Source organism: Nelumbo lutea, chromosome 3, assembly GCF_056320005.1.
Source record: "Nelumbo lutea isolate HS-2025 chromosome 3, American lotus-T2T, whole genome shotgun sequence".
Taxonomy (NCBI): Eukaryota; Viridiplantae; Streptophyta; class Magnoliopsida; order Proteales; family Nelumbonaceae; genus Nelumbo; species Nelumbo lutea.
Genome location: NC_142686.1, coordinates 80,964,899 through 80,991,425, shown reverse-complemented (window position 1 = coordinate 80,991,425; position 26,527 = coordinate 80,964,899). Strand labels below are relative to the sequence as shown.

The 26,527-nt window shown below is 39.7% G+C and overlaps 1 protein-coding gene across 1 annotated transcript in view; it reads right to left on the bottom strand.

Moving 5' to 3' along the window:
• Positions 1–26,527, bottom strand: part of SAR1 (SUPPRESSOR OF AUXIN RESISTANCE1) — a 108,572-nt gene that overhangs the window by 76,949 nt on the left and 5,096 nt on the right. The window contains exons 2-4 of the mRNA XM_088980273.1: positions 25,881–26,130; positions 9,801–9,933; positions 9,402–9,666 (exon numbers count right to left, since the gene is read on the bottom strand). Of these exons, the coding sequence (XP_088836399.1) occupies positions 9,402–9,666; positions 9,801–9,933; positions 25,881–26,068 (586 nt within the window). The 5' untranslated portion in view covers positions 26,069–26,130. The remainder of the gene's footprint in view (positions 1–9,401; positions 9,667–9,800; positions 9,934–25,880; positions 26,131–26,527) is intronic.

Genomic DNA, 26,527 nt, shown 5'->3' with positions numbered 1-26,527 from the left:
TAGTGCTCTTGCCCACCTATTAGACATGATTACAAGCAACCTCGAAATTCTTTTCAAATGCGAAGTTAAATCTTAGTATTAACTTGTAAGATTTCAGAAAGTTCAGGAGATGGAGGGGTTTGTGGCTGCAGGGCAATGGAGGAGAGCTTTGAATTTTGAAGCCAATGACTTTCTGTTTGAAGAACTGAGAATCAAGGGAGTGCTGAGTCTGAAAATCAGGGAAGTAAAGAAGGCTATACATTGTTGCTGCAAGGTATAAAAGTGATCAAATGGTTTAGGGACTTTGTGATGGAAGCAAGCTCCAAAGGTAAGCAAAGGAACTGGAAGGAACTGAGTACTAGAGACGGAAAGAGGTAAGTATTAGAATGTAGGAGACTAGGAGGAACAACAAAAGAGGTTATCTAGCTTTACTTGAATTCTTCGGGAAAGGCAGAAAACAGCTAGTCTGCTTTCCCGAAGGAAGACAGGGACTTGGAGGAAGGAAGTTGCCAGACTGATGAGCGAGTTCCCCCAATGCCTGCTAACAACAAATGTTGAGACCTCGAAGGAGGCGGAAAAACTTAACAAAAAATCCAGTAAAGATGAAGACCTGGAGCAAGAGTTTGTGGCCATGGTGAAAAGTAATGGGCAGAGCAGGATGACTGGCTACACCAGGAGAGAAGAATGGGAAAACAAATATGTAATCCAAGCCAAAAATCCTGTTAAGTGACTAGAGGAGAATTGCAGACCTGCTAAAGCTAGGGGTGAGCATAATTCGGTTGAAACCGAATAACCGAACAGAAAATTCGGTTTCGGTGTTTTCAGTTCGGTTATTTCGAAAAATCGGTTTGGTTTTGGTTTTAAAAATCGGTTTATCAAACTTCGGTTTTCAGTTTCGGTTGTGAGATTTAGTAGTTTGGTTAACCGGAAAAAAAAAAAAAAAACAAACTTTTAGAGAGTAAATTGGTAAACATGCAGATATAATGAAAAGCCCAAAGGTTATTAGCCATTGGTCAAAACCCAAAAACTGAACTTTTAGGGATAACTTGGTAAATATACAGATGTAGTGAAAAGCCCAAAGGTTATTAGCCTTAGGCCAAAACCCAATAGTCTGTGACCATCGACCTTCATATTCCTCTAACCTCTAAAGAGTAAGATTAAAGCCCCAAGTCCCTTGCAGCGGTCGACGAGCAAAGTAGCAACAAACTACGAGTTCCAGTTCCACTACTCCAAGGTCCAGCATCCAACAAACTAACTTTTCCAGCAGCAAGTGATAGAGTCCGGCGAGTCTTCTTTAATCTTTATTTTTCCAGTTCTTTTTAGTTCCCTCCGTTTTTTTCTTAGCCATTGGAATCTCAAAGTACAAGTATTTTTTCCATTTTTCCCTTTTAATCTTCAGTTCTTCCTGGTATTTTTGTTAGCCACCGAATCTGGACTGTGGAAATTTTTAGCCACTGGATTCTTCAGTTATTAAGTGCTTTGCTTAAACTTTATGGTGTAAATTTCAGATGCACTTGCACAAATGCAAAGGAAAGATCGAGAGTAGCAAGCAGATTCGGTTTTAACCAAATCAACCGAAGTAACCGAAAAAAAATTCGATTCAGTTTGTTCGGTTTTTGCAAAGTTCGGTTTCGGTTCAGTTTCCCAAATAGGTATATCGGTTTCTGAAAATTCGGATTACTCGGTTTGGTTTTTAACCGAAACCAAATGCTCACCCCTAGCTAAAGCTATGCTTGATCTGATTGAAGATCGATTAGAACTTTCAGCAGTCAGTCTTCAATCTGATTTTCATGAAAATGATGAGACTACAATCTTTAAGTGGAGTCCAATGTCTAACTCTAAAGAATTTTTTACTAAAGATGGGGTGATGGTCATGGTATGTGTTCTAGGCTTGCCTTTTCACTTGAGTAAGCAGAATGTTGCTGAATCAATTGCTCACTTGTGTGGAGGGAGCCTTGTTGGAGTTTTCTGGGGGAGGGGGGGACTGAATTACATTCAAACATTGATAGAACTTTCAGTAATAAGAGTAAGACTGGAGTACACAAAAGAGCTGAGGCAAGTGGAAGGTCAAAAACGTGGAGAACATGGTATCAGACTAGAGGGCAACAGGTCTAGAGCTCAAGTAGCAAAAGGTGGTAAGAACTCTTTCAAAATCAGTAAAAGAAGGGGACGAAATGTTTAAACCATATAGAACCAAGCAAAGGGGGGCTGAACCAGTCTTATTGAGGTCGGGTGTAACACTTTAAAGGATCACATGCCAATGCAGGTGATTTTGAGTGGACCACTAAGACAAGATGGGCCCAATACAGACAGAAACCATGGGCCAAGTTCTAAAGGATTCATTGTGACCCAATCTGAGACTTGTGACTCAACTAAAAGTCACGTGTATATTGGCTCTAAGGGCACAACAAGTGACCCACTTAGAGCACATGTTGTCGAAGGGGGGCAGCTCCAATAGATGGTAAGACCCGTCTATCTTCATCCTCTTTGAGCTCCTCTCTGTTACACGCTCTGGGTGCAAGTTCGCCCTCAAGTAGCTCCTTGCAATGGATTCCAGCCAAGAATGTGAAGCTATTCTCATCAGAGAAGAAACTCCAGGTGCTTAAAATGTCAAGATCTTGAGCATTTAAAAGGTGAGTGGTCCAGTGAAGAGGGTAGTGATGATTCAGATTCCATCGATACAGTAAGCTTGGGAATGTTGACTTGCAGGAAAAGATGGATGTGCTACAGAAAGAGAGCTTCCACACAGAAATACTTTTTCTAGAAGAAGGAAGCTTTGATGGGGAGGTTATTACACCCCCCTTCTTCAAGAGAGCTGTTACAACCTCTCAGTTCAGAAATGAGGCTTGTACAAGGAGACAGGACTTTCCAGTGGTCTGTGAAGTGGGCCAGAACCAGAAGGGAGGGAACAGGGACAAGATCCTTTGGTAATTAGATTAGACGACACTGGAACTTTAACTGTAACCAATTCATTGCAAAACCTGTCAGGGGCAAGGACGTGGCACCAAGGGGCAGATGTGGTATCCAAGGGTGGGGTTGAGGGTGGTAACCAGAAGCGTGAGAAGGATGGTCCAAGACTTCTTGAGTTTTTGGGAGAGGACGTAGAGAGAATTTGGACGCTAATTTATACAGAATTCAAGGAACTTGGGCAGAGGGAAGGATATTTGGAAAATAGCTCTCAGAAGGGGAGGTTGGTTAGTCAAAGTTGACATTATTAGCGTTTTTCTTCCCCCTAAAGAGATGTAATTTCTTTCCACCCTGCCAGCCTTTTTGTGAATCTTTCCACTACTTGATACCAAAAGCTATCGGAATTTGGGTTCCCCCCAAAGGTAGTCCCAAGTGCAGTATCGGCCAATCCCCTGCCTCACACCCCAATAACCTAGCAAGATTTTCTACTTCCTCTTTGTCTCTATTTAATCCCACTACGCAGTTCTTGCCCCAATTTACCTCTAAGTTAGAAACCCTTTCAAAGTGAGTTACTAGACTTTGTAGTTGAGTTAGTTCTTCCCTTGTCCTTTCACAAAATATAACAATATCATCTGCAAATGGTAAATGTGTCACTACCACCTCTTTCCTTCCAAATTCTCCAACCTTTTATCCAATTTGTAACATCAACCCTTGAGATCAAAACACTCAAAACATCTGCAACTAGACTAAAGAGGAAAGGGGAGAGAGGATCTCCTTAACAAAGGCCCCTTCTATCAGGAAAAAAGTTTCTAGCTACTCCATTGACTAGTATGGAATAATGACAAGAGCAAATACAACCCTTTATCCACTTACACCATTTAGCTCCAAAACCTTTCACCCTCAAAACCTCTAGCACAAAGTCTCATTCCACCAAGTCATAAGCCTTTGCAGACCAAACATTTTTCCTTTCTCCTCTTTTTAAAATCTATACATTCATTATCAATGAGAATTTGATTGATTATTTGTCTCCCAAAAACAAAGGCCCCTTGGTTTAGAGAAATCAAAAGGAAGGACTCTTTTGATCCTCTCAACCAAAACCTTACACGTGATTTTGTACATGCTCCCCACAAGGCTTATGGGTCTAAAATCCCTTGGATGAATTACATCTACTTTCTTAGGGATCAAGGCTATAAAGTTTGCATTTGCCCCTGAATTGAACTTGCCCCTTTCAAAAAATTCTTCAAAGACTTCCACGTGCTCAGCACCTACAATCTTTTTTTTTTTTTTGAAGAATCAAGAAAAAAATTCATTAAAAGAAAAAGATTACATCCTAACACCCATGGTTGTCTAGATGACACACCAAATACAATCACAAAGGATTCTGCATTACAAGGCTGTAAATCAAGGAAATTCCATATATTTTCAACCAAATCAGCTGTGGAGACTTGATCAAATTGCCCGCTCCTGCTATCAAAATTCAAATCTCCACCCATTCACCTCCCTCCTCCTTCCTTCTTTCATGCCCCTCACAATCCAGCCGAGAAACCTCAACTTCCTCCCCCTCTCCTTGTCTTCCCACCAACCCCAAGATCACTCAATCTCATCCAGTCCCTCTTCTCCCCCTTCATCATCCTACCCCTTGATTTTCTCTAAGTATTCTTCCTTATTCTTTTTCTCTTCTCTTTTCTTTTTGTCAAACTTCTGAAATGCTAATTTCACGAAGCCTTCCCCTCCCCAAAAGACTAATCCAAGAGACTTTCCAATCTCGACCTCCCTCCCCACCAAAATATTGATATTCACCTTCCCATTTTGTAATAATTCCTTTCCTTCTTGGTTCTTTTGAATCTATTCTGCTCTTTCTCTCTCTATTCATGTCCCCAGTCTTTGAAACTTCGCCATCTTTTCCTTGGTTTTCTTCTTTTGGTCTCTGTTGTGTACCTTGAGTTTCACTACCTGCATCACCTTCTAAACCATATGCACCATTGCTTTTGATCAGACATTTCTAAGGTCTAGAGTTTGCCTTAAGTCCTTTCCTTTTGTAAATTCTCTTAAATCTGCCACAAGGACCACTCCCGACCAATCTTTCCTTGAGACGATGAAAAACCTTGGTTACATGAACAAGTTGTCCGTTCTATAACCTCTCATTTTCCGTACATACTCTGCCTTTTGGTTCTCTGAATTAATTTGTCATAGGTCGGTTACAAGTCTTCTCCTGCCTAGCTCCATCCCCGGCTTTTCGATTAGAATTGAAGTCTACACTCCTTCTTTGTCTGCCCCTTCAGCTTTTCCATCACTCGTTACCTTCCCCGTAACCAGCATCATCTCCCTGCTCTTGGATCCACATGAAAGCACCTTTCTCTTTGATAAATTTCCTTCCTTATCACAATTTTCTTCCACTTCAGCTCTTTTTACCACTCCATCACCCTCCTCAATCCCATCAAAAAATTTAAAAATTTCCTTCTCAGAGTGAATTATTAGATCCTTGGCACCGACTTTTTCTTGTAATCCCATCGAGCCTGGTTCTCCAAGATCACACCCAACCTCAAGGGGTGTCAGCACTATAACCTCGAGATTGGAAGAACCAAGAATCCTTTCGAGATCCCTAAATTTCTGAAAAGGATGTCCTACATCACCAATCATGGGAGGAGTTTGTTCGCCACAAACCCCTTGAGTTCCACCTACAATCCTCTTCCTACCATTTTTGTCGTATCTAGCGACCACCCAAACCCATCTTTCTTTGGCCTTGGTTGAAATCCTCCTTCCTATTGTTCCACTCCTTTTAAACTTTGGTTTAGTAAGCCCATGAAACTTTTTCTCACCAACTACCTTTCTCCTAAACTGAATCTCCTTCCTGCCACAGATCTCTTCAGCGTTGCAACCTTGATCTTCCTTCAACATTTCTTTTTGGCATGACAAGGTCTTTAGTCGAGAACCTAGTTAAGAGGTAGTCGATGGTGGTCCTGTGCCAAGCTTCTTAGCCAATCCCACAGTTTCTGTAAATGAATCATCTAACCCCACATGCATTGAACCATTGTAGGTCCTATCTTATAAACATGGGGAGGACCCAAGAGATGGCAAATGTATTTGAATAGACCCCACCGCTCAAGTTTACCAAAGGCCCAAGCAACAAATGATTACTATTGTGGTCACGTGAGTTTCTAAACCCCGACGTGTGACTCTTTTCAACCATTGGCAGACCAGCCAAATTCAACTAAATTCTTTTCAAATCTCCTCTTTAAGCAGTGGACCCCACCCACTCATCAACTTAGCCCCTTTCGATGTATCTTCCCCATGTGATCCTCTTTCCCCATGCGAATCTTTTTCTTCATTAACCTCCTTTATTCCCCTTTCTCTTCCTACAATCAAGTCTAGAACTTGAAATGCCTCATCCGAAATCCCTAGTGCAACCTTTCCTGTTTCCACATCAATGCTCACTTCATTGTACTCATTCACCCATGCCTCGCCATTTGTAACCCATCCAACCAAGTCATCATTCTCCTTTGTCTTCCCGAACCAGAGTGTCGCTTCCACTTCCGAGGCCACCCATACTTTGTTCCATAGACCTCTGGCGTGTAGCATGAAGGATCTTGGAATCAACTCTAGCAGTCTAGATTGACTCCATAAATCTTCAGGCATATCGTTCTCGGATCATGTTTGTTAAATGAAAGCAACGTACCTCCCATCGTTGTTACTATCTGCTCAGGTATGCTCCTCTACCAAAGATTGAAAGGCAAGCCCAACAGGTTCAACCGGAAACAGTTATCATTTATCTCTAAAGCGTTGCAAGATAGCAACCATTTCCTGATTGCCACAGTCCCCTCTTGTACAACAACAGTCCCAACATCAACCTTCCTTCCTCTTCACTTTAATAGCTGATGTAATGATCTCAAAGGCTAACAGGGAAGACGTAGTTAAGGGGTGGAGAATAGGCAGAGATGGTATTCCAGTCACCCATCCCCAATTTGTAGATGATTTACTAATTTTCTGTGAGGGAGGTGATCTAGAGAAGGTGAGAAATCTTAAGGAATTGGTTAGAAGCTTTGAGAGGTTGTCAAACTTGAGCATCAATCATGGAACGAGTTGTGTAGCTGGTGTAAATTTAGAGCTTAGTGAGGTGGAGGTTATTGCAAGATGCTTAGAGTGTTCCATTTCTTCCTGACCCATGACCTATCTAGGGCTTGCGTTAGGAGCAAACCCTAGGAAGAGTAGTTTTTGGTGCCCAGTGGTAGAGAGAGATCTTAATGATTGATGGAAAAAGAAGCAACTAAAAGATGTCATTAGGATTCCAGGTCCACACAAGCAAAATGGTCGAAAGAAAAACCCCCAAGAGACAAAATATGGTCCAAGACAAATGAGACATTTTCATAGTCCCCACCTCAAACCCAAGTCCCAAGAGATCCCAACAACTGACAAAGTAGCACAGTAAGAAATTTTGTTGTATTTGTTGTGGAACAAAGAACAAAGTGTGAAATATTTATCTATAAATAAAGATTTCCCAACCCAAAGGTCCTCCAAAATTTTCCTTTTTCCCTAGATGATGCATCAATTCTTGTCTATGGTAGGAACAAAGGTGAGATAGAGGAAATGGCCAGCCAAGAGGCCTCCAAGGTGGTTACTCATCACAACCATTAACTGAAATACCGTGAGTGCTTTTAAGTACCTCATATTACAGTTTGTCTATCAAAGAGGAACCACCACAAAGACTTACCAAACAAAGATGAGTTCCTGAGGATCAAATTACCTAGATCCAAGCGAATGTCTTATTTGCATTTACACACATTACCCCAATTGATAAAAAGGTCCTTTAGGGGGACAGCTAAATTCCACAAAAAAAATATATATTTCATTATACTTTCCTTCCTTTTCGCTACCATGACTAGAATTTTGGAAATTGATAAATAAAAAGGGATGCTTATAAAGGTGGATTTTATAAGGTAATTCTACATCCAAGTCTCCAACGGTGATGTAATTCCTCCTCCAAGAGGCCAACTTCTTTGTGAACTTATCCACAATTGGTTTTCAAATTCCAAAAGGTATTAGATCTTAGGTTTCTATTCATGGGAACTCAAAGTTAGTTTAAAGACCAACTAGAGGAAGGGCATCCTAACAGATCATCATACAAATCAACCTCCATCCTGTCCAAATTCACACCAGCTAAGCAGCTCTTCCCAGGCTTCACTCTCAAACCAAAAATAGCCTCAAAACACTTCACAAGGAGTTGTAGATTCAGAACCCCCCTACCCCACTATCATCACAAAGGATAATAGTATCATCACTGAATTGCATGTGGGATACCACCACCCTCCCTGCCTATTCTAAAGCCTCTTATTAAACCACGGTTGTCTGCTCTAGTAATTAGGGAACATAGGACATTTCCACTAAGATGAAGAGAAAAGGAGATGATGATCATGACAAGGCTTACTTAGATACAGATTAGGATAATGAAAACACTTTGTGCTCTGGGGAGACCAGAAAAAAAATGCTGAATGAGGCAAAGCTAATAAAACCAAAAACTTTCAAAACAAGCCATTATACAATGATTCTTGGTAAAATATGGGTGGTGGGTCTGAGAAGGAAGGATAGAGAGAATGGGATCAAGATAAATTTGATGAGGACATCATATTAGACAAAGCCATTCAAGTTGATAAAAAGATACATGCAGAGTTAGGGATAGCAATGGATAGGGTACCCACAAAAACTGCCCTTTCCCATTCTCGAATCCGCCTAATCACCAATGATCCCATACCAGCTTAAATGTTCCTCCCAATTTCCCAAGCTTGTTAATCCCATTATAATCTGCCTCACTCAATTATCCTATAATGAGGATAAACCCAACATGACCTGTCTCACCCTCCTATCATTTAATCAAGTGGGTTTAAACAGGTCTGGTTGGAGAGTGCCAGAAAATCATTAAAAGCAAAAAAAAAAATGCTCACTACTCAGCATCCAATGTACATAGCAAGCTTCAACATATTAAAAAAGCTTCAAGTTCAATATTAAAATACATGAAAAGTTCTTAGGTTCATTATCAACAAACAACACTCAAGAAGGGGAAGAGTTTGAATCCTCTTTTAACCCTTTTTACTATGTAAGTTATTTAAAATATATATAAAGGTTTATAATTGGGTACCAAGGGCGGGTACCATGTTAAATATAATTGGGTTCAGACATCAGGTACCCTAAGGTTAAAACCCAAACTCATCTCAATCCCTATAGGGTTTTAATCTAAAACCTAAACCCATCAGTTGGGTTAAAGGGTGTACTATTGTCTCATTCTTTATTATTTTAATGCAACTATCCTTTACTATAAAAGGGCGTTGGAAGGGCTGGACCTGATAAAAACCTAACCTTTAGCAATCTTTTGCACAAAGTGGCTGCTCAGTCTCAGACTCACATTCCAAAAAGTAAAAAACTTTCATCCCAAGACTTTACCATTGCACCAAGTAATGTCCCCTCAAATATCAGATATGCTACATGTATATAAAAGGAAGATATAAATGGAACATTGAAGGCACCTGCGGCACTTTGGTCAAGTATGCCAAGTTGAAAACAACCAACTGATCCATCACTTCTCCCAATGACTAGGCAACCCATTATTGCTGTTACAGCTGTTATTGTTTCAGACTGTTGATGGGTCCGTATGTTGAACTCTATAAGCTCACTCCGAGGAAAAAGGGAGCAAGATGCATAAGCATGAAGGTTTCTCAGTTTGAAAAGATAAGCAATTCCTGAAACCGTTACAGCATAAAGAAGATATGGGCTCCCAGTGGTAACTTGTTTCTGCATGAACAGGTCAATTCTTCAAAACCTCAAAAGTTTCATGGGATGGATACAATATAAACAACTTAAAGTCAAAAAAGAAAAAGAAAATTAAGGATTAGCTTTAGGAAAGTCAACTAATATATTGGAGAAACCTCATCTTTGCATATAAAAGTAAAGGGACAAAGAGCATCATGGAACATGAAACGCAGCCCGATCCTTGGAAATTCTTTGCATGCAGAGACTTCCAACAACTCAAGTGCATGGGGCAGCTTCTTGTGTATTCTCCTGTTGCATGGAATTAATGTCAGTTTTAAATACTGAAAGGTGGACAAAGAGATTAGAGGCAAGGCACTGCTGCACATAATTTGGGTGTCAACCAACTACAAGTTAACAAACAAAGAAATTTGTGAAGGAATGCGCCTCTCCTTGAGAAGATTCCAGTGTACACTTTGTTGTTTATTGATTATTAATAAAATTTTTATTACTTACCAAAAAACTCTGATAAATTATGTCTCTTTACAGCCGATCCATGGGAAGAGAGTTCACTACCTATGATTTAAAATGTTCCAAAATTCCCTAATATTTCCACGACATATTTCCATTTCCATGGGTAGCGACATGAAATTTTACCAGAATCAGCATATTCCTCAATGAATACTACCAGCACTATGTGGAGTACAAGAGATATCACTATAACATAAGTTGGTGACAACACTGTAGATATGTGGAGTAACAATGTCATTGCCTGCCCAACATACGTGATTACCACTTTGAGCTAGCTCAATATCCATTTCAAACATGAAGTTAAATATTAGCTTTTAATTGTGTAAAATGTTATCTGGTTGAAATATTACAACCATTTACATTTTCTGAGATTAAATTTTCCTTTAACTCATACACTATCTGAAGCTTTGAATCTTAAGGTTTATTGGGCAACTTCAGAACGTATTCTTTTGTCTATCACTTTAGTTTCTTAGCTTTGTTTAATGATTTGGAACAAGATAATAATTTGAAAAGGTGTCCCTATTGCTTCTTTTATCATTCATATTTTGCATATTTTACAATGCTTCCACCATGTTTATAACTTTTACAGTATTACCATACAATATTTCTGACATTTCCAACATGTTTCTTATATTTGGATGATCGACATTTCTACCAACACCGATATTTTAAACTTTGGCACTATCTTCTTCACCAAGCAAGAGCAGGATAAGATGTTTGCCCACTCTTCTATATAGGCAACAGCAAAATCAAGCTTTACTTGTGTCAACACAAACATCAATTGAAAAAAAAGGCATAAGCATGGCATTCATTGTTCCCAACTTATCATGATGCAAACCAGTTTTTTTATTATAAAATAAAAAAGAAAACTTATTAATAAAAGAGAAAGGAAATACAAGAAAGGTGCTAAGTAATCACCTATTCACCCACAAGCAAGAAAGAAAATCCATCGGCTACCAAATGTTTGCAAAATTAAAGTGTCACCAACAACTACTTGTTGAAAAACTAAGATCAGCCAATGGTTAAAGGTAATCCTAGACAAAGTTCTCCCTAATAATCCATTCCAATGTTCCTCCCATGCTTTTCAAAACTGGACCGGACCAGACGGTTGGACCGGAAAAACCAGGAACCAATCAGGTGACTAGTTCCATTTTCCCCAAAACTCGCATTCCCCCCAAAACCGTTGATTTTGGTCAACGAACCACTGAACCGAGCGGTTAACCATTCGAACCGTTTTGACATTTTTTTACTTTTTTATTTTTCTTTCAAAATGGGCCAAGCGTTCAATTCGAATAGTCGGACCGCTCGACCCGGTAACTGGACCCTTGACCGGATCAGTCACCGGGTCGGTTTTAAAAACCATGGTTCCTCCAATCAACTGAAACTAAGGGCCTGTTCGTTTGCTCTGACATATGACATCTGAAAGTGTAATAATTACATTAAGAGGTAATATTGGTATTGGTGAACCTTTCTTTCCTCTAAACTCTAAATGCAGAGAATGGTGTTCTGAATTTTGAATTCCAAAAATTGTCAAATATCCATTTTAACCCCATATATGAGAATTTTTGTTTGTGTTTTGAGAATATCATTGGAAAACAAAAAGTTGAAAGACTATTCATTAAAAAGAAAAACAAAAAGTTGTAAGATTCATCTTTAAGAAATAAAAGATAAGAGGAAACGAACACCCATTTTCCTCTTAAAGTTGTAAGATTCCTCCTACAATATATGAGTTAAGAGCAATGTTTAAAACGCGGAGGCGTGACATGAGGCATTCCAATACCTAGAGGTGTGAGACGCAATTCAAAACGCAAGAGGTGTAAGCCTCCTTAAGAGGAGAGGGATTAGGATGAAGATGAAGAGGAAGGGGGATCTCATTTTTTTCTTTATTTTTAATAAAATTGGGCTGCATCGAAAAGGGGGCGGGGGGTCTAGGGGGCAAAGTGGCAAACCACTTTCTTTCCCCTTATCTTTTCTTCCCTTTTTTTTTATGAATAAAAATAATTTATTAATCCAGAAACTAAGGCAATTCAGGAAACCCATGAAGAGGCACAAATTGTTACCTCTTCTAACTGTTAGTGTCGAGTATGTAGGGATATTTCTGTCTTTACACTTATGTTGAGGTTGCTGATGTGTAATATTATGTTAGAACTAGTGTCCCTCACTTAAGTAGGGGCACATGTGTCTTTTCCATTATGTTGGTAATATAAAACATATCTGGCCGAATGGGAGAGGTAATTTTTCTCTCATTCGAATAAGACTTTTCTTCTCCTTTCTCTCTCTCTTTCTTTCTTCTTTCTTCTCCTCTCTTCTTAGTTGTTATCAGACTAACAGAACTCAAAGGCAAGCCGAATTATAATATGGTATCAGAGCTCAACTAAGCAACTCGGATCTGCACAGATTTCTGTTTTCTGTGCAAGCAACTCGGATCTGCCCAGATTTATGTTTTTTGTGCACCCAGTCTAGGGTTTTCTCTTGGTTTCTTTGTCATCGGTTGGAGATAAGGGAAAGGGCTAAAAAGGAGTGATTGCCCTCTTCGCTTAGAGGTTTCTATGCCTCTAGTTCTGATGTTTGTGGTCGGTTGTTGTGGTTTCTACGAAGCCTTCCCCTAATCGATGAAGAGAAGAGGGCTGATTTGTGTGGTGCAATGGGTGTCTTGTGTGGTCTAATTTTTGTGTAGTCTGATTTTTGGGTGATAAGGTAAGAGATTTTTGTGCAATTTTTTTGTTGTGAATCAAATAATACGTATGTTTCAGATTGTATTGTGGGATTTCAGACTGTAGTGTGCTAGGGTTTATGCTGTTTTCAATGTGATTCGAAGGGGGAGTGGTCCGCATATAGTGTGGTGAGATTTCAGGTAGTCGGGTAGGGTTTGTGGTCTAAAGAGTGCAATATTCAGCAATAACAAGTGTTGAAACCAGTGTGATTAGTGTGTGGTGTGGTTTAGTGTGCAGTGTGCCGAATTCAGCAATAACAAAATTCAGCAATGGAAGACAGTAGTGATAGCAAGTCTAATGTAATGGTCCCTACTGACTACCCGAATGTTCAAATGACCTCCATTAAACTAAATGGAGAGAATTATGTACCTTGGACTATATCTATAAAAGTTTTTCTTAAGGCAAAGAAGAAGGTGAAACACATAAGAGAAGAAAAACCCTCCACTGATTCTCATGAGTATGATGACTAGGAACAAGAGGATACACAGATTATCACGTGGTTATGGAACAGTATGGAACCCAAGATTAGTGTAAATTTCATGTTTCTTGACACTGCCAAAGATGTGTGGGACCATACTAAGAAGTTGTAGTCTAGCCAAGACAATACAACTAGAGTATATCAGCCATATCCAAGGAATTAAATATCGATATGATATGTCCGATACGGGGCATATCATATCGGTATCGGATTAGAGTGATACAAGATACGTTACGAATGGAAACGTATCTTGTAATCGCGTGTATCGGACCGATACGAGTGCGTATCGGCCAGTAACGCATTGTATCGGTCAATACGCACCGATACCAACCGATACGCAGTGTCTTTGATTAAAAACTTAAATTCTAAGCTAATAGAGTGATTCGAACAAGGGACACTGCGCACATGGCATGACTGCACGAGAGCCTTAAGCACTTCGTCAAACCACTTGGCCATGCCATGCTTTGTGATATTTGACCAAAAAAAAAAAAAAATTCCTATCCAAATAAATAATCAATATTTATGTTTAACAACCTCAATTAAAAATTAAAAAAAATAATATTTAAAATTAATATTTTATAAACAAATGGAACAAATAATATATTAATTCTACATTTACATTAAAAGTACAAAAAAAAGTATTTCTATCAAAAGATTATTTTAATCTCAAGAAATTTATACAAATAAAATATTAATAGTAGAATAATTACCTTACTACTTAAAATTTATAAATTTGCACATGATATATATCTTACAAATTTTATATATTATTATAATTATTAGAAAATATTTAAATTTACACTAAATGACAACATATTTATTATTTACAAAAAATAAAAATTTGTTTGCAAAATATTCAAAAATATAATATTAAATTGAATTTATCAAATCCATTAATCTACATTTATATGAAAATTTGATCTTTAATTTCAAAAACAATTATACAAATAAAAATTTTAATAATGAAATTTTTTAAGTTAAAAATATATATTTTTATAAATTATTAAATGAGAATATAATATTTGGTTAACTTTTTTGTTAATGTCAAAATGTAAAAATAATAAAATAGAAAATAATTGATATCATAATTATGATAAATATAACAAGTCCATCTTGCACTCTTAATTAATGCAATGTATGATATTTTTATGTATACTTTCTTATATATTTATACATTATTTATGGTTGTTTGACCATAAATTTGGTGTTATTAGTGTATTTATGAAATTTACATGTGTTTTCCTAGTGTATCCAAGTTTTTCATATGTTTCATCCGTATCCATGCGTTTCCAAAGCGTATTCGTATCCGTATCCAAGTTGTCCAATATGATACTCGATACCGATACTTTAATCCTTGGTTGTATTAGGAATACTTTAATCTGCAACAGGGCAATCAGAGTCTTGAGGAGTACTATGCTAATATGAGAAACATTCGTAATGAGTTGAATGTTTATCACCCCCTCACTTCTGATGTCAAAATTCAGCAATAACAGAGAGAATAACTTGATGTGACTCGATTTTTGGTGGGGCTGAAATCTGAGTATGAACCAGTGCGGGCTCAGATACTAGGGGGGTCAACTCTCCCTTCCTTAGAAGAGGTGTTTGCTTGACTTCGGAGGATTTCCATTGGATCTACTAAGAAATCTAATGTTTTCGATAGATCAGCCTTTGTAGTATCGAGGGGCCGTGGTGTTAGAGGTGGAGCTCGGGGAGCTCAGTCTAGCCAGAGTGGTGGTGGTGGACCTACATATAACCATGGTGGTGGTCATATTGGAGGTATAGATTCAGGAGGAGCCCGTGGCAGAGGACATAGTTCGGGTCCAAGGAGGTGTACTCATTGTGGTATGGATGGACATACCATTAATCATTGCTATGACTTGCATGGTCCACCCTCAACTTGGGCCAATCATGCCATGACTAGTGACGGCACTTCAGACAAGAAAGTCATTCAGCCGATCAGATGCTTCCTGCATCCACAGATGTTCCCAGTAAGGAGATGATGAGTGTCCCCCGTGATGAGTATAAGAGGTTTGTCCAGGCCACATTTCAGCAGAACACGGCTACTCTCGCACACTCAGGTATGGCTTGTCTAGCACCCACACCCAATCCTTAGATTATTGACTCTGAAGCCTTTGATCACATGACTGGAACTCTAAGTGTGTTTTCTTCCCTCTCTCATTACTCAACATCACATTCAATTACCCTTGCCAATGGTTCCACATCCTCCATTTGTGGTGTTGGCAGTGTTAATATGACCCCCTTACCTTTATCCTCAGTTTTGTATGTCCCTAAATTTCTGTTTAACATTATGTCTATTAGTGAGTTGACCAAGTCACTCAATTGCTCTATTACTTTTTACCCTTCGTGTGTTTTTCAGGATCTCAAGACATGGATGAAGATTGGTGGAGGGCATGAAGCTGGTGGATTGTCAAGTTTAAGGGTATTACACAGAAACATACCAAGGGAACATGAATCAATAATGCACTTTTATTCATTTACAATAAACTCATAAAGTACATCATTTTGATTGAAGCTAAGGGCATACAAAACTGTCTAACACAAATTGGCACTGTTTCATACCAAACTTTTTTACCAGCACATTGAACCTACCAAACCATGATCGAGGATATTGTTTAAACCCATAAATAGCCTTCTTTAGTATGCATACCTTACCATCCTCCCCTGAGCAACAAACCCTGGTAATTGCTTCATATAGACCTTCTCGAGCAAATCACCATGCAAGAAAGCATTCTTGATATCAAGCTGATAGAGGGGCCAATCATACATAACAGCAAGAGAGATCACAACATGAAGCGAACCTATCTTAGCAACCGGGGAGAAGGTCTCTGTGTGGTCAATACCATAGGTTTGGGAGTACCCTTTTGCAACTATTCTAGCTTTCAGTCGCTCTACACTACCATCAGGTAAGTACTTAATAGTATAAACCCAATTACAACCAACAATCTGCTTCCCAGGAGGAAGAGTGGTGAGGTCCCAAGTTTGATTATGAGTTAGAGCTGAGAGTTCTTCTTCCATTGCACGACGCCATTCTGGAGAGGCAAGGGCTTCCTGGACATCATTAGGGACAACAACAGAGGATAACAAAGAGATAAACTAGCGATGGGAAGTGGAAAGATGAGTGAGTGAAACATAATTAGAAATAGGATGTAGGGTACAAGTGTGTTTACCTTTCCGCAAGGCAATGGAAGATCAAGATTACATATTGGGATTGGGGCTGGTGTGGGGGCAACTGCCGGATTTGTTGACGTTGATGGAGCTGGAAGAGGAGCAACTGGTACATGTGGGCAATGTGTATATACCTGACGGATAGGTGGCCGTTCAACAGGTGGTGGCACCGGAGGCAAGGACTTGGTCACAGCTGGAACAAGAGGAACATAACCCGCAATTGGAAGAGGAAGAGGATGTGATGAGGTGGAAGAAACGTCATTGGACCCCAAGAAAAACGGAGTAGGCTCAAAGAAGGTAACATCAACACACACAAAGGAACGTCGAAAACTAGGATGATAACACTTGTACCCTTTCTGGGTCCGAGAATAGCCAAGGAAGATGCATTTGATGGATCGTGCATCTAACTTGTCCTTCCCGGGGCCCAGATTATGGATGAAGTAGACACACCCGAAAACCCAAGGAGAAAGAGGAAACAAAGACAAGGTGGGAAACAAGGTCGTGAATGGGGAATGACCACCAAGGATAGACATGGGCATCCGATTAATCAAGAAGCAAGAAGTAAGCACCACATCATTCCAAAAGGGTTTGGGAACATTCATGTAATGCATGAGAGATCGAGCTGTTTCCAAAAGATGATGATTCTCTCTCAACTACCCCATTTTGTTGTGGGGTGCAACTACATGAGGTCTGATGTATAATGCCATGTTGGTCCAAGTATTCTTGAAATGATGAAGAGAAATATTCACGACCATTATCGGAACGAAAAATTTTAATGTGAATACCAAATTGGTTGCGAATCTCAACACAAAATTTTTGGAAAATGGTAAACAATTCACTCATTTCTTTCATTAAATAGAGCCACATCATCCTTGAATAATCATCGACAAAATAGACAAAATATTTATATCCATTGTATGACATCACTTTATAAGGACCCCAAACATCTGAATGAACCAAAGAAAAGGGACTCGACACACGGTTATCAACCCTAGGACTAAAGGGAACACGATGATGTTTCTCCAATTGACATGACTCACAATCTAAAATAGAAAGTTGACTCAACGAAGGAACCAAAGACTTCAAAACTTTCAACGAATGATGGTCAAATCGACAATGCCACTGGAGAGGAGAGAGAGATGACTGGATGGCTATTAACGTTCTTCCACCACCGTCAAGATATGTTCACAGCCAGTGGATCGGTCTGGGGAGACTTATCCTGACAAGACTGACACTGTGGTGCCACCAAGTCGGTTGGGGTGGCTTGTCTCAGCTACCAGGGTGAGACCCTAGGCACATACAGTGTAGGATTAATTGAATTTTTGAACTGGACCAGATTTCCAGTATTGCCCTGGACCTTGGAGATTGATGGGCAAAACTGGAAAGTTACACCCGACCCCTAGACTCGATTATGATACTGCACTAGGTGTCGGATTAGACTATCTTTGATGTACCAATCAGTGAGATCCTTAGCGGGGGTCAAAACCTGGGTATGTTGGGACAGTCTGAGAATTCATCTAAGTGGGTGATCATAGTGATAGGATCAGCCCCTTTGTCGGACAAAGGTAATGATCAGGGACGCACTCTCACTAATGGAAACCAAGACTGCCGGTAGCCGATTTCAATCGTTGAGATTTGTTTTGCAAAATATATTTTATATGAGATATAAAAGTATATATATTATGGTTTTGAAATGATTTGCAAAAGGTTTTAATTCCCGGGATCCATGCAAAAGAGAGTGCAACATTGTTCTTTGCAGCCGAGGGAGAGGTCCTCTCTTGTCAGGTAGTGCATGATCATTATGGGCTGAGAGGTTAAGTGTAAGACCATTGAGGATAATACCTGATGGGCTAATCTTGCATCTACCCAGAGTCCCTGGGTGTTACAAAGTGGCTTGGCCCAGGGACCACTTAGGGTAAGTGTTGGGCCCATAGAGCCCATCTGATGGGTTTCAGGGGGTGCACTGTCCATAACAGTGTATCCGGTCAAGCCTTGTAACAAAGGCAGGGCTGAACCCATGTGGCTGATGTGTAGATCAATGTTTGGGTCCCACGCCATACAAGGAAGCCCAACTGGGCAGTAGTTTGGAAGGCTAAATGAATACATAACCTTAAATGGGCCTTAAGCCTATTTCGAACTGGGCTAATTTGATTAGTCACTTAAGGGGCGAATTCTAAGATGGATCAACTGATAGGATTGGGCCCAGACCCTATCCATTTAGAGAGTCCAAGATCTAAATGAGATTTAGATCTGGAAACCTCCTAATTAGATCAAGAGATGGCTGATCTAATCTGCAGATAAGATAAGGGTTATCCCTTATCTTAAAGGGACTTCTAATCCAAATATGATTTGGGTTAGCAACTCCTAATGGGATTAGGAGTTGATCCCTTTAAGTCTATAAAAGGAAAAGGGGGCGGCAGCCTTTATCACATGCAAGCTATACACTCTTGTCTTCAGAGCTGAGATTACAAGAAGAGAGAATATGCACCCTGCAAATACTCTCTTGCCGCCTCCTTCCTGCAGCCGCCGCCTACAGCAGTTCGATCTCCAGTTCTTGGGAGATATCAAGATTGGATCTTGATACCAACCTTCTGGAGAAAAGATTGGTGGGAGTTGTATTCACAAGCCGTCCAGGTGATTCTTACGAATGTCAAGTTCTTTTGGAAAAAAACACTACTAATTCTGCTCCAGCCTGCACTGCGCCATTTTCAGTGGGAGCAGATTTTGGATCCTTCCTTGGGCGTGAACACCTCCATTGGATGATACTACTTCTCTGTATCAGGTATTATCTCTCCTTACTCCTTTTGGTTCAGATCTGGTTCAGTTTATGGTTCAAGAATGATCCTTGAAAATATGATTTTTTAAATAGGGAATTCGATTCCTAGTTGAAGGGAGAGAAAAATTTTTGAAATTCGCCCCCTTATTCCGCAATCTTTGGGCGTCCATGTGATGGATTTCCTATCCCTTCAAGTTGATCATTCAGTCCTCAGTCATGACTCTCAAGCAGGAAAAATCCTATTGGTGGTGTATGTAGATGATATTGTTATTATTGGGGATGATAAAATGGGCATTGACAGGTTGAAGACCTTTCTGTAGGAACATTTTCAGACAAATGACCTTGGTAAATTGAAATATTTCTTGGGAATATAAGTAGCAAGGTCTAAGCATGGTATTAATTTGTGTCAAAGGAAATATGTACTTGATTTGCTAGAAGAAACAAGTTTGTTAGGTGCTAAACCAGCTGAAACACCAATGGAAACAAACACTAAACTAACCAATGATATGGGTGAAGTGTTTGAAGACCTTGGCAGATACTGGCAACTTGTAGGTAAACTGAACTACTTAACAATTACTCGGCTAGATAGAGCTATGGCACATACTACTTGTGAATTAGTGTGGCTAAGGAACCTTCTATAGGAGATGGGATACAATATTAACACTCCAATGAAGCTCTATTATGACAATCAGGCTACAGTTCATAATTCTTCTAATTCGGTGTTTCATGAAAGAACCAAGCACATAGAGGTTGACTGTCACTTTGTGAGAGAGAAGGTGCTGAGTGGAGTGATAGACACTGCATATCTTAACATAAGGAACCAGTGGGCAGACTTATTTACTAAAGGGTTGAGTCGGGGAAGACTGGACTACATATGTGACAAGCTGAGATTATATGATATATACTCACCAGGTTGAGGGGGAGTGTTAGTGTCGAGTATATAGGGCTATTTCTGTCTTTATACTTATGTTAAGGTTGTTAATGTGTGATATTATGTTAGAACTGGTGTCCCTCACTTAAGTAGGGGCACATGTGTCTTTTCCATTATGTTAGTGATATAAAACATATATGGCCGAATGGGAGAGGTAATTTTTCTCTCATTCGAACCAGACTTTTCTTCTCCTTTCTCTCTTTCTTTCTTCTCCTCTCTTCTTGGTTGTTATCAAACTAACTGAACTCAAGGGCAGGCCAAATTATAATACTAACAAAGTATTACATCAATTAAGAACAAGGATAGACAGAAATAAACAGAAATAAAATTACATAGCACAAAACAAATGATCCCTAGAAAGCCCTTGCTTAGCTAGTCCATCCGCTAAGGAGTTGGCTGATCTTTCCACCCAAAGAAAGGTAACTGTCATATTCCTTGTGAACCAATTGACTTTCCTCAATAAATCTCTATACTGCCACATAGCTGAAGCTGGTTCTGTCAGCCATCCCACAACAGTTTTGGAGTCTCCTTCAATTATCAAGTGCTGAACTCCTAACTGTTGAACAATCTGGATGCCTTGTACAGCCGCTAAAATCTCTACTCTATTTGAGTCTCCTATTCCCACAGGACCTGAAAACAAAGCTAAAATATTGCTCTCTTTATCTCTCAGCACCCCTCCTATCCCAAAGGGCCTGGATTTCCTTGGCTGCTACCATCAAAATTCAGCTTTGCCCAAACTTCAGGCGGACGCTTCCACACTGCAATTGCCTTGTGCCTCCTCGTATGACTAGTGGCTACTGCCTTCCAGTTACTCCAAATGTCACCAAAGGAAAAGGTATGAAAAAAGTCCATAGTTCTTAGCCAATGAATGGCTCTAGTCAGAATAAAATCCTCAACAGTTTGTATGTTTCTTTCCTTTTCTTTGAACACCCTAGCATTCCTTTCTTCCCATATTGTCCACAAGGCTACTGCTCTAATACATCTCCACATCATTTTTCCTTTTTTTGTAGGCCACACAAAAAAAGAAGGATCGAACAGTTGACTTAATTCTGTGGACAGATTCCACCTGCACCCAAACAAAGAAAAAATCCAACTCCAAATAGCACTAGAAAAGGAACAATATACAAATAGGTGGGAGCAATCCTCACCAGTAGCCCTGTAAAGTACACACCAGTTAGGAGACAAGCACATGAAAGGCCTTTTATTCTGCAAGCAGTCCAGAATATTGATCTTTCTATAAAACACCTCCCAGCAGAAAATTATAATTTTAGGAGGAACAGGTCTAAACCAAATCTCCTTAGATGGAAAACCCAATTGTCCCACGGAGGAGCAAAGGGACTTAAAAAAGAAAGCACAAGTGAAAAAACCTTTTGGATGAGGGGACCATAGTCTCACATCCGAACGAAGAGGTTCCAGAAGGACACTGCCAAGAAGAGACAACAATTCTGAAGCACTACTAAGTTCAACATCGCTCAAACCTCTCCTAAAACCAAAGTCCCAGCTTAAGGAAGAGGGTGAAGTAATAGATGGACGAAAATGAGACAATTTTTTCCTTGTAAAGGGAAAGAGAATAGAGAGCCAGGAATCCATCCTTAAGGGCAACAGTACCCACCCAAGTATCTTCCCAAAATAAAACAGAGTCACCAGAATTAACATCATACCTGACCAAGTTGAGAAACTGAGGGAGGACACTCTGAATTGCTTCCCAAGGAGATGCCAATGTAGCTTGACATGATACACCCACACCCCATCCATTTTCCTGACTACCATGTATACTAGTTATCACTTCATGCCACAATCTCTCCCTTTCTCTAGGCCACCTCCACAACCACTTCCCTAAGAGAGCTTTATTCCTTAGAGCTAACCTTCCTAATCCTAGTCCACCCTCATCTTTACTCCTACAAACTATTTCCTAATTGATTCAATGATCATTCTTTTCCTCCCAAGGCTCCCACAGAAAAGATCTCATTATCCTCTCCAACTTCTTAGCTTCCCGAATAGGAATCCTAAAGATAGAGAGAAAATAGACCAGTAGGTTTGCTAGGGTAGCTCTCAATAAAGTGACTCTACTCCCTATGGAAATGTAGTTCTTTTTCCAAGAAGCTAATCTTTTCTCAAACTTTTCCAGAATTGGGGTCCAAAATCTACTCTCCTTTGGGTTAGCCCCTAGAGGGAAACCTAGATATTGCAAGGGCCAAGAAAAAATGGGACAACCTAAACAATTTGCTACAGACTAAAGAGTCCTCTCATTCAAATTAACCCCTACCACACAACTCTTATCTAGGTTTATCTTCAAATTGGAGACATTCTCAAAGTGTTGTAACAATGCTTTGGGATTCCTCACTTCCCACCTATCACCCCCTTCACAAAATATTATGACATCATCGGCAAATTGCAGGTGGGTTACCCGGACAATGTTCCTTCCAATCCTCCAACCTCTAACTTCCTCTCCCCTATCTGCTTTAGAGATTAATCTACTGAAGACATCTGCAACTAGGGTGAAAAGAAAAGGGGAGAGAGGGTCACCTTGTCTAAGGCCTCTACAAGCTGGGAAAAAATCTTTCACCACCCCATTAACCAAGATGGAGTAGTGGCAGGAGTTAATACAGCCCTTTACCCAATTACACCATCTACCTCCAAACCCACAGCACCCTAGGACCTCTAGCAGAAAACTCCAATCCACAAGATCATAAGCCTTCTCCAAGTCTAGCTTACATACGAAACCTTGAGTTTCCGACTTTCTCATGTCCTCCACGCACTCATTTGTTATTAGGATCTGATCCGTTATTTGCCTTCCCTACATGAAAACACCTTGTTCTTGGCTGATGATGGAGGGTAGTACTACTCGAATTCTCAATGACAACACTTTAGCCAGGACTTTATAGATGCTTGTCACTAGACTGATTGGCCTATAGTCCTTAGGGTTCTTTGCATCTGCCTTTTTCAAGATTAGGGCTAAGAAAGTAACATTGACTCCAGGGCTCACTGTTTTTTACCTGCAAATTCCTGAAACACCCCAACAAGGTCTTCTTTGACCGCATCCCAACAATCCTAATAAAAATCCATTGTAAAGACATCTGGACCAGGTGCTTTGGATCTATACATTGAAAACACCGCCTATCTGATCTCTTCTTCATTAAAGTCTCTTTCTAACCAGTTTGCTTGTTCTTCAGACAATCTAGTCCACTCCAAGTCTTCCAAGGTTGGCCTATTATTCAACGGTTTCCTATAAATTTATTTGAAATGATCCACAAAACATCTGGCTATCTCATCTTGATTTGTGATTTCCTTCCCATTTACCTCTAACTTAGCCACAAAATTTTTTCTTCTCCTCCCATTAGCCAATGCATGGAAAAATTTAGTATTTCCATCTCCTTCCTTAATCCATTTGTGTCTCGACTTTTGCCTCCACAAGATTTCCTCTCTCTTTAGGCTTCCTCTCAAAACCCGCTCTTGCTCATTCATCATCCTTTGAGCTTCTTTGGAATCAAGTTCCTCAATCTTGGACAGCAAGTTAATTTTTTGCTCCTCTATCCTTCCAAAGTGTTCCCTATTCCACTCCTTAATTTTGGACCTCAATCTTTTCAATTTTTTGTGGAATCTTACTCCTTGCCAATTCACCCCTCTTAAGTCTTCTCTCCACCGATCCCCAATCAAGTGCACAAAATCCAAGTGAGTGAGCCACATATTCTCAAATCTAAAAGGCCGAGGACCAAAAGTTAAGGTTTCAAGACTTAGTTGGATAGGGCAGTAATCAGAGGTAACTCTGGGTATGGCTCTAGCCATCAAGTTCGTCCAATGGTTCTCCCACTCTTCAGTAAAGAGGAATCAGTCTAATTTCGAGCCAAGGGGGTTTTCTTGGAAATTAAACCATGTAAAATTGGCTTGTAAGAAGGGTAACTCCTTTAGACCACAATTATTAATGAAATCATTGAACTTTCTCATGCTGATTGTAATTGTCCTTTGGGGATTATTAGATTTGGTACAAAACCTAATTACATTAAAGTCCCCCCCAAGATACCAAGGACCCTCCCACAAACCTCGTATGGCATACAATTCTTCCCACATCTCATTCCTCTCTCTATACGAGTTTGGCCCATAGACATTGGTAAAACCCAGGTGAAGCCATCCTCCACATTCCTAACCTTTAAAGACACGAAAAGTCTTCCTATTAGCTCCTCCACTAATTCTACAGCATCCTCCCTCCATAAAGTTACTAGACCTCCAGAGGCTCCATAGGACAGAGCTGAAGTCCAACAAACTCCTCTTGATCTCCATACACTTCTGATCCATCTTCTATCCAACTCTGCCAGCTTGATTTCCTGCATCAAAACTATGTCCAATTTCTCTCTCCTTAATAAATCTTTAATTGCCCTTCTCTTTCTTTCACTTCCCAATCCTCTCACATTCCACTAATGATCTTCATTAAACACTTCTTTCGAAAAAACCCTTTCTCAAAGACTCCACCTTACAGCAGAGTCTTTCTTCTTTCCCCTCTCCCACTAAATTCAATATCACCCTCAATATCTGAAGTCGGTCTCTATTCAGATCTCTTTTTCTTTTTTCTTCTATTATTACCCTCAGTCTTCCTCATTAAGGCACTAGCTTCATTAACCTCTCCCCCCAGATTGGAGCTTCTCTTTCCCTTTCCTTTTTCTTTTCTTTCCTTTTTCTTTTCTTTCCTTTTCTCTTTTTTTCTTCTCTTTCTTTTTCTTTCCCTTCCCTTTCTTTTCCTTTCCTTTCCTTTCTTTTTTTTTTCTTTTTTATTTTTTTTCTGTCTTTTTATATAAGATGTGCATGAGGCGCATGAAGCATACACCTCTAGCACGCCTCATGAAAAAAGCGCAAGAGGCATACACCTTAGAGCATTTTGGGAGCACCTCGCCTGGACGCGCCTCCAGGTGTACACCTCCCACGCCTTTTAAAACACTGGTTAAGAGGACAAGAACGGGTCGTCAGGCCCTAAGAAACTATTCAACTTAGAGCAAATTGGACTAGTGTGAAGATTGGACCAAGTAAATCTAGATTGCCCCGGTAGGATGCCTCTCAAGTCAAAGGTATCAATAAAATCATTGAATTTCCACATGCTGGTTGTTACTCTCCGGCTCTCCGCCTAGTATTATTCAATTCATCTGCAAATCTTACCACATTAAAATCACCACCAACAAACCATGTCCCTTACCATAAACCCCTAATATTTGCCAACTCTTCCCACATCAAGTTTCTTTCTCTATAAGAATTGGGTCCATAGACATTTGTTAAAACCCACTCAAACCCATCCTAAACATTTTTTAGTTTAACTAACACAGTGAAGTTCCAACTTATTATTCCCCCAGAGGCACCCCAAGAAGGAAGGAAGCTCCAACTTATTTCTCTTTCACTGCAAAAACTTCTAACCCACCTCATGCATTTTAGACTTTTTGATTAGAAGAATATCTGGTCCTTTCTAAGACAGTCTATGTTTTGGGCTCAGATGTAATTCTTGGGGTTTAGACACAGGGCATCTATTTTTATCCTTCACAACTTCTTGTTGTGCTTCATTATTTTCCTTAATGAATTCATTTTCTGAGTTGCTGATTAAAAAAACAAAAAGAAAAACACATGGATTTAGCATCCAGGAAGTGGATTAAAGAAAATCAATACCATATAAGATAAGTGGGAGGATCTCCAATGATGTGGCAAGAGGCAACATCCTCTGTCAGGGGAGCATAGTGATGTGCAGCAGCAGAATCAGTAGTTGTCCATGCTGAAGGAACAGAAATTTCAATCCACTTCACAGCATCACTGCCAACAACAGGAACCTCCATTCCCCCTAAAGACTGGTTGGTCATATCTGGAGAAGGAATATGCTGGCACTTCTGAAGCAACAAAGAGAAGAAATGCAAGTGGTAACCTGCATTTGATACAAGAAAAGAATAAAAAAAGAAAAAAATTAGTATTATTATCCCGTACAGCTAAACATGGGAATATTATTTAAAACATGTGAACAAAATCATAAAAAAAAAAAATACTAATACAGCTAAACATGGGGTAAGGCTGTGTACATCAGTCCCTCTCCAGACCCCACATTGGTGGGACCCTCTTGCACAGGGCTGCCCTTATTTATCTCATTCAGCTAAACACAGGAATACTAGTTAAAACATGTGAAAAATTCATAAAGAAATACTAATAATACAGTACACGAATTAATGACCCTTCAAGCTAAGAGTGCAATTTCGGTTGGCTCAAGTTGAGAATTCTAGTGTATTCAAATCTCAATGTATAAGTACCCGGCTGGAGCAGCTACTTTA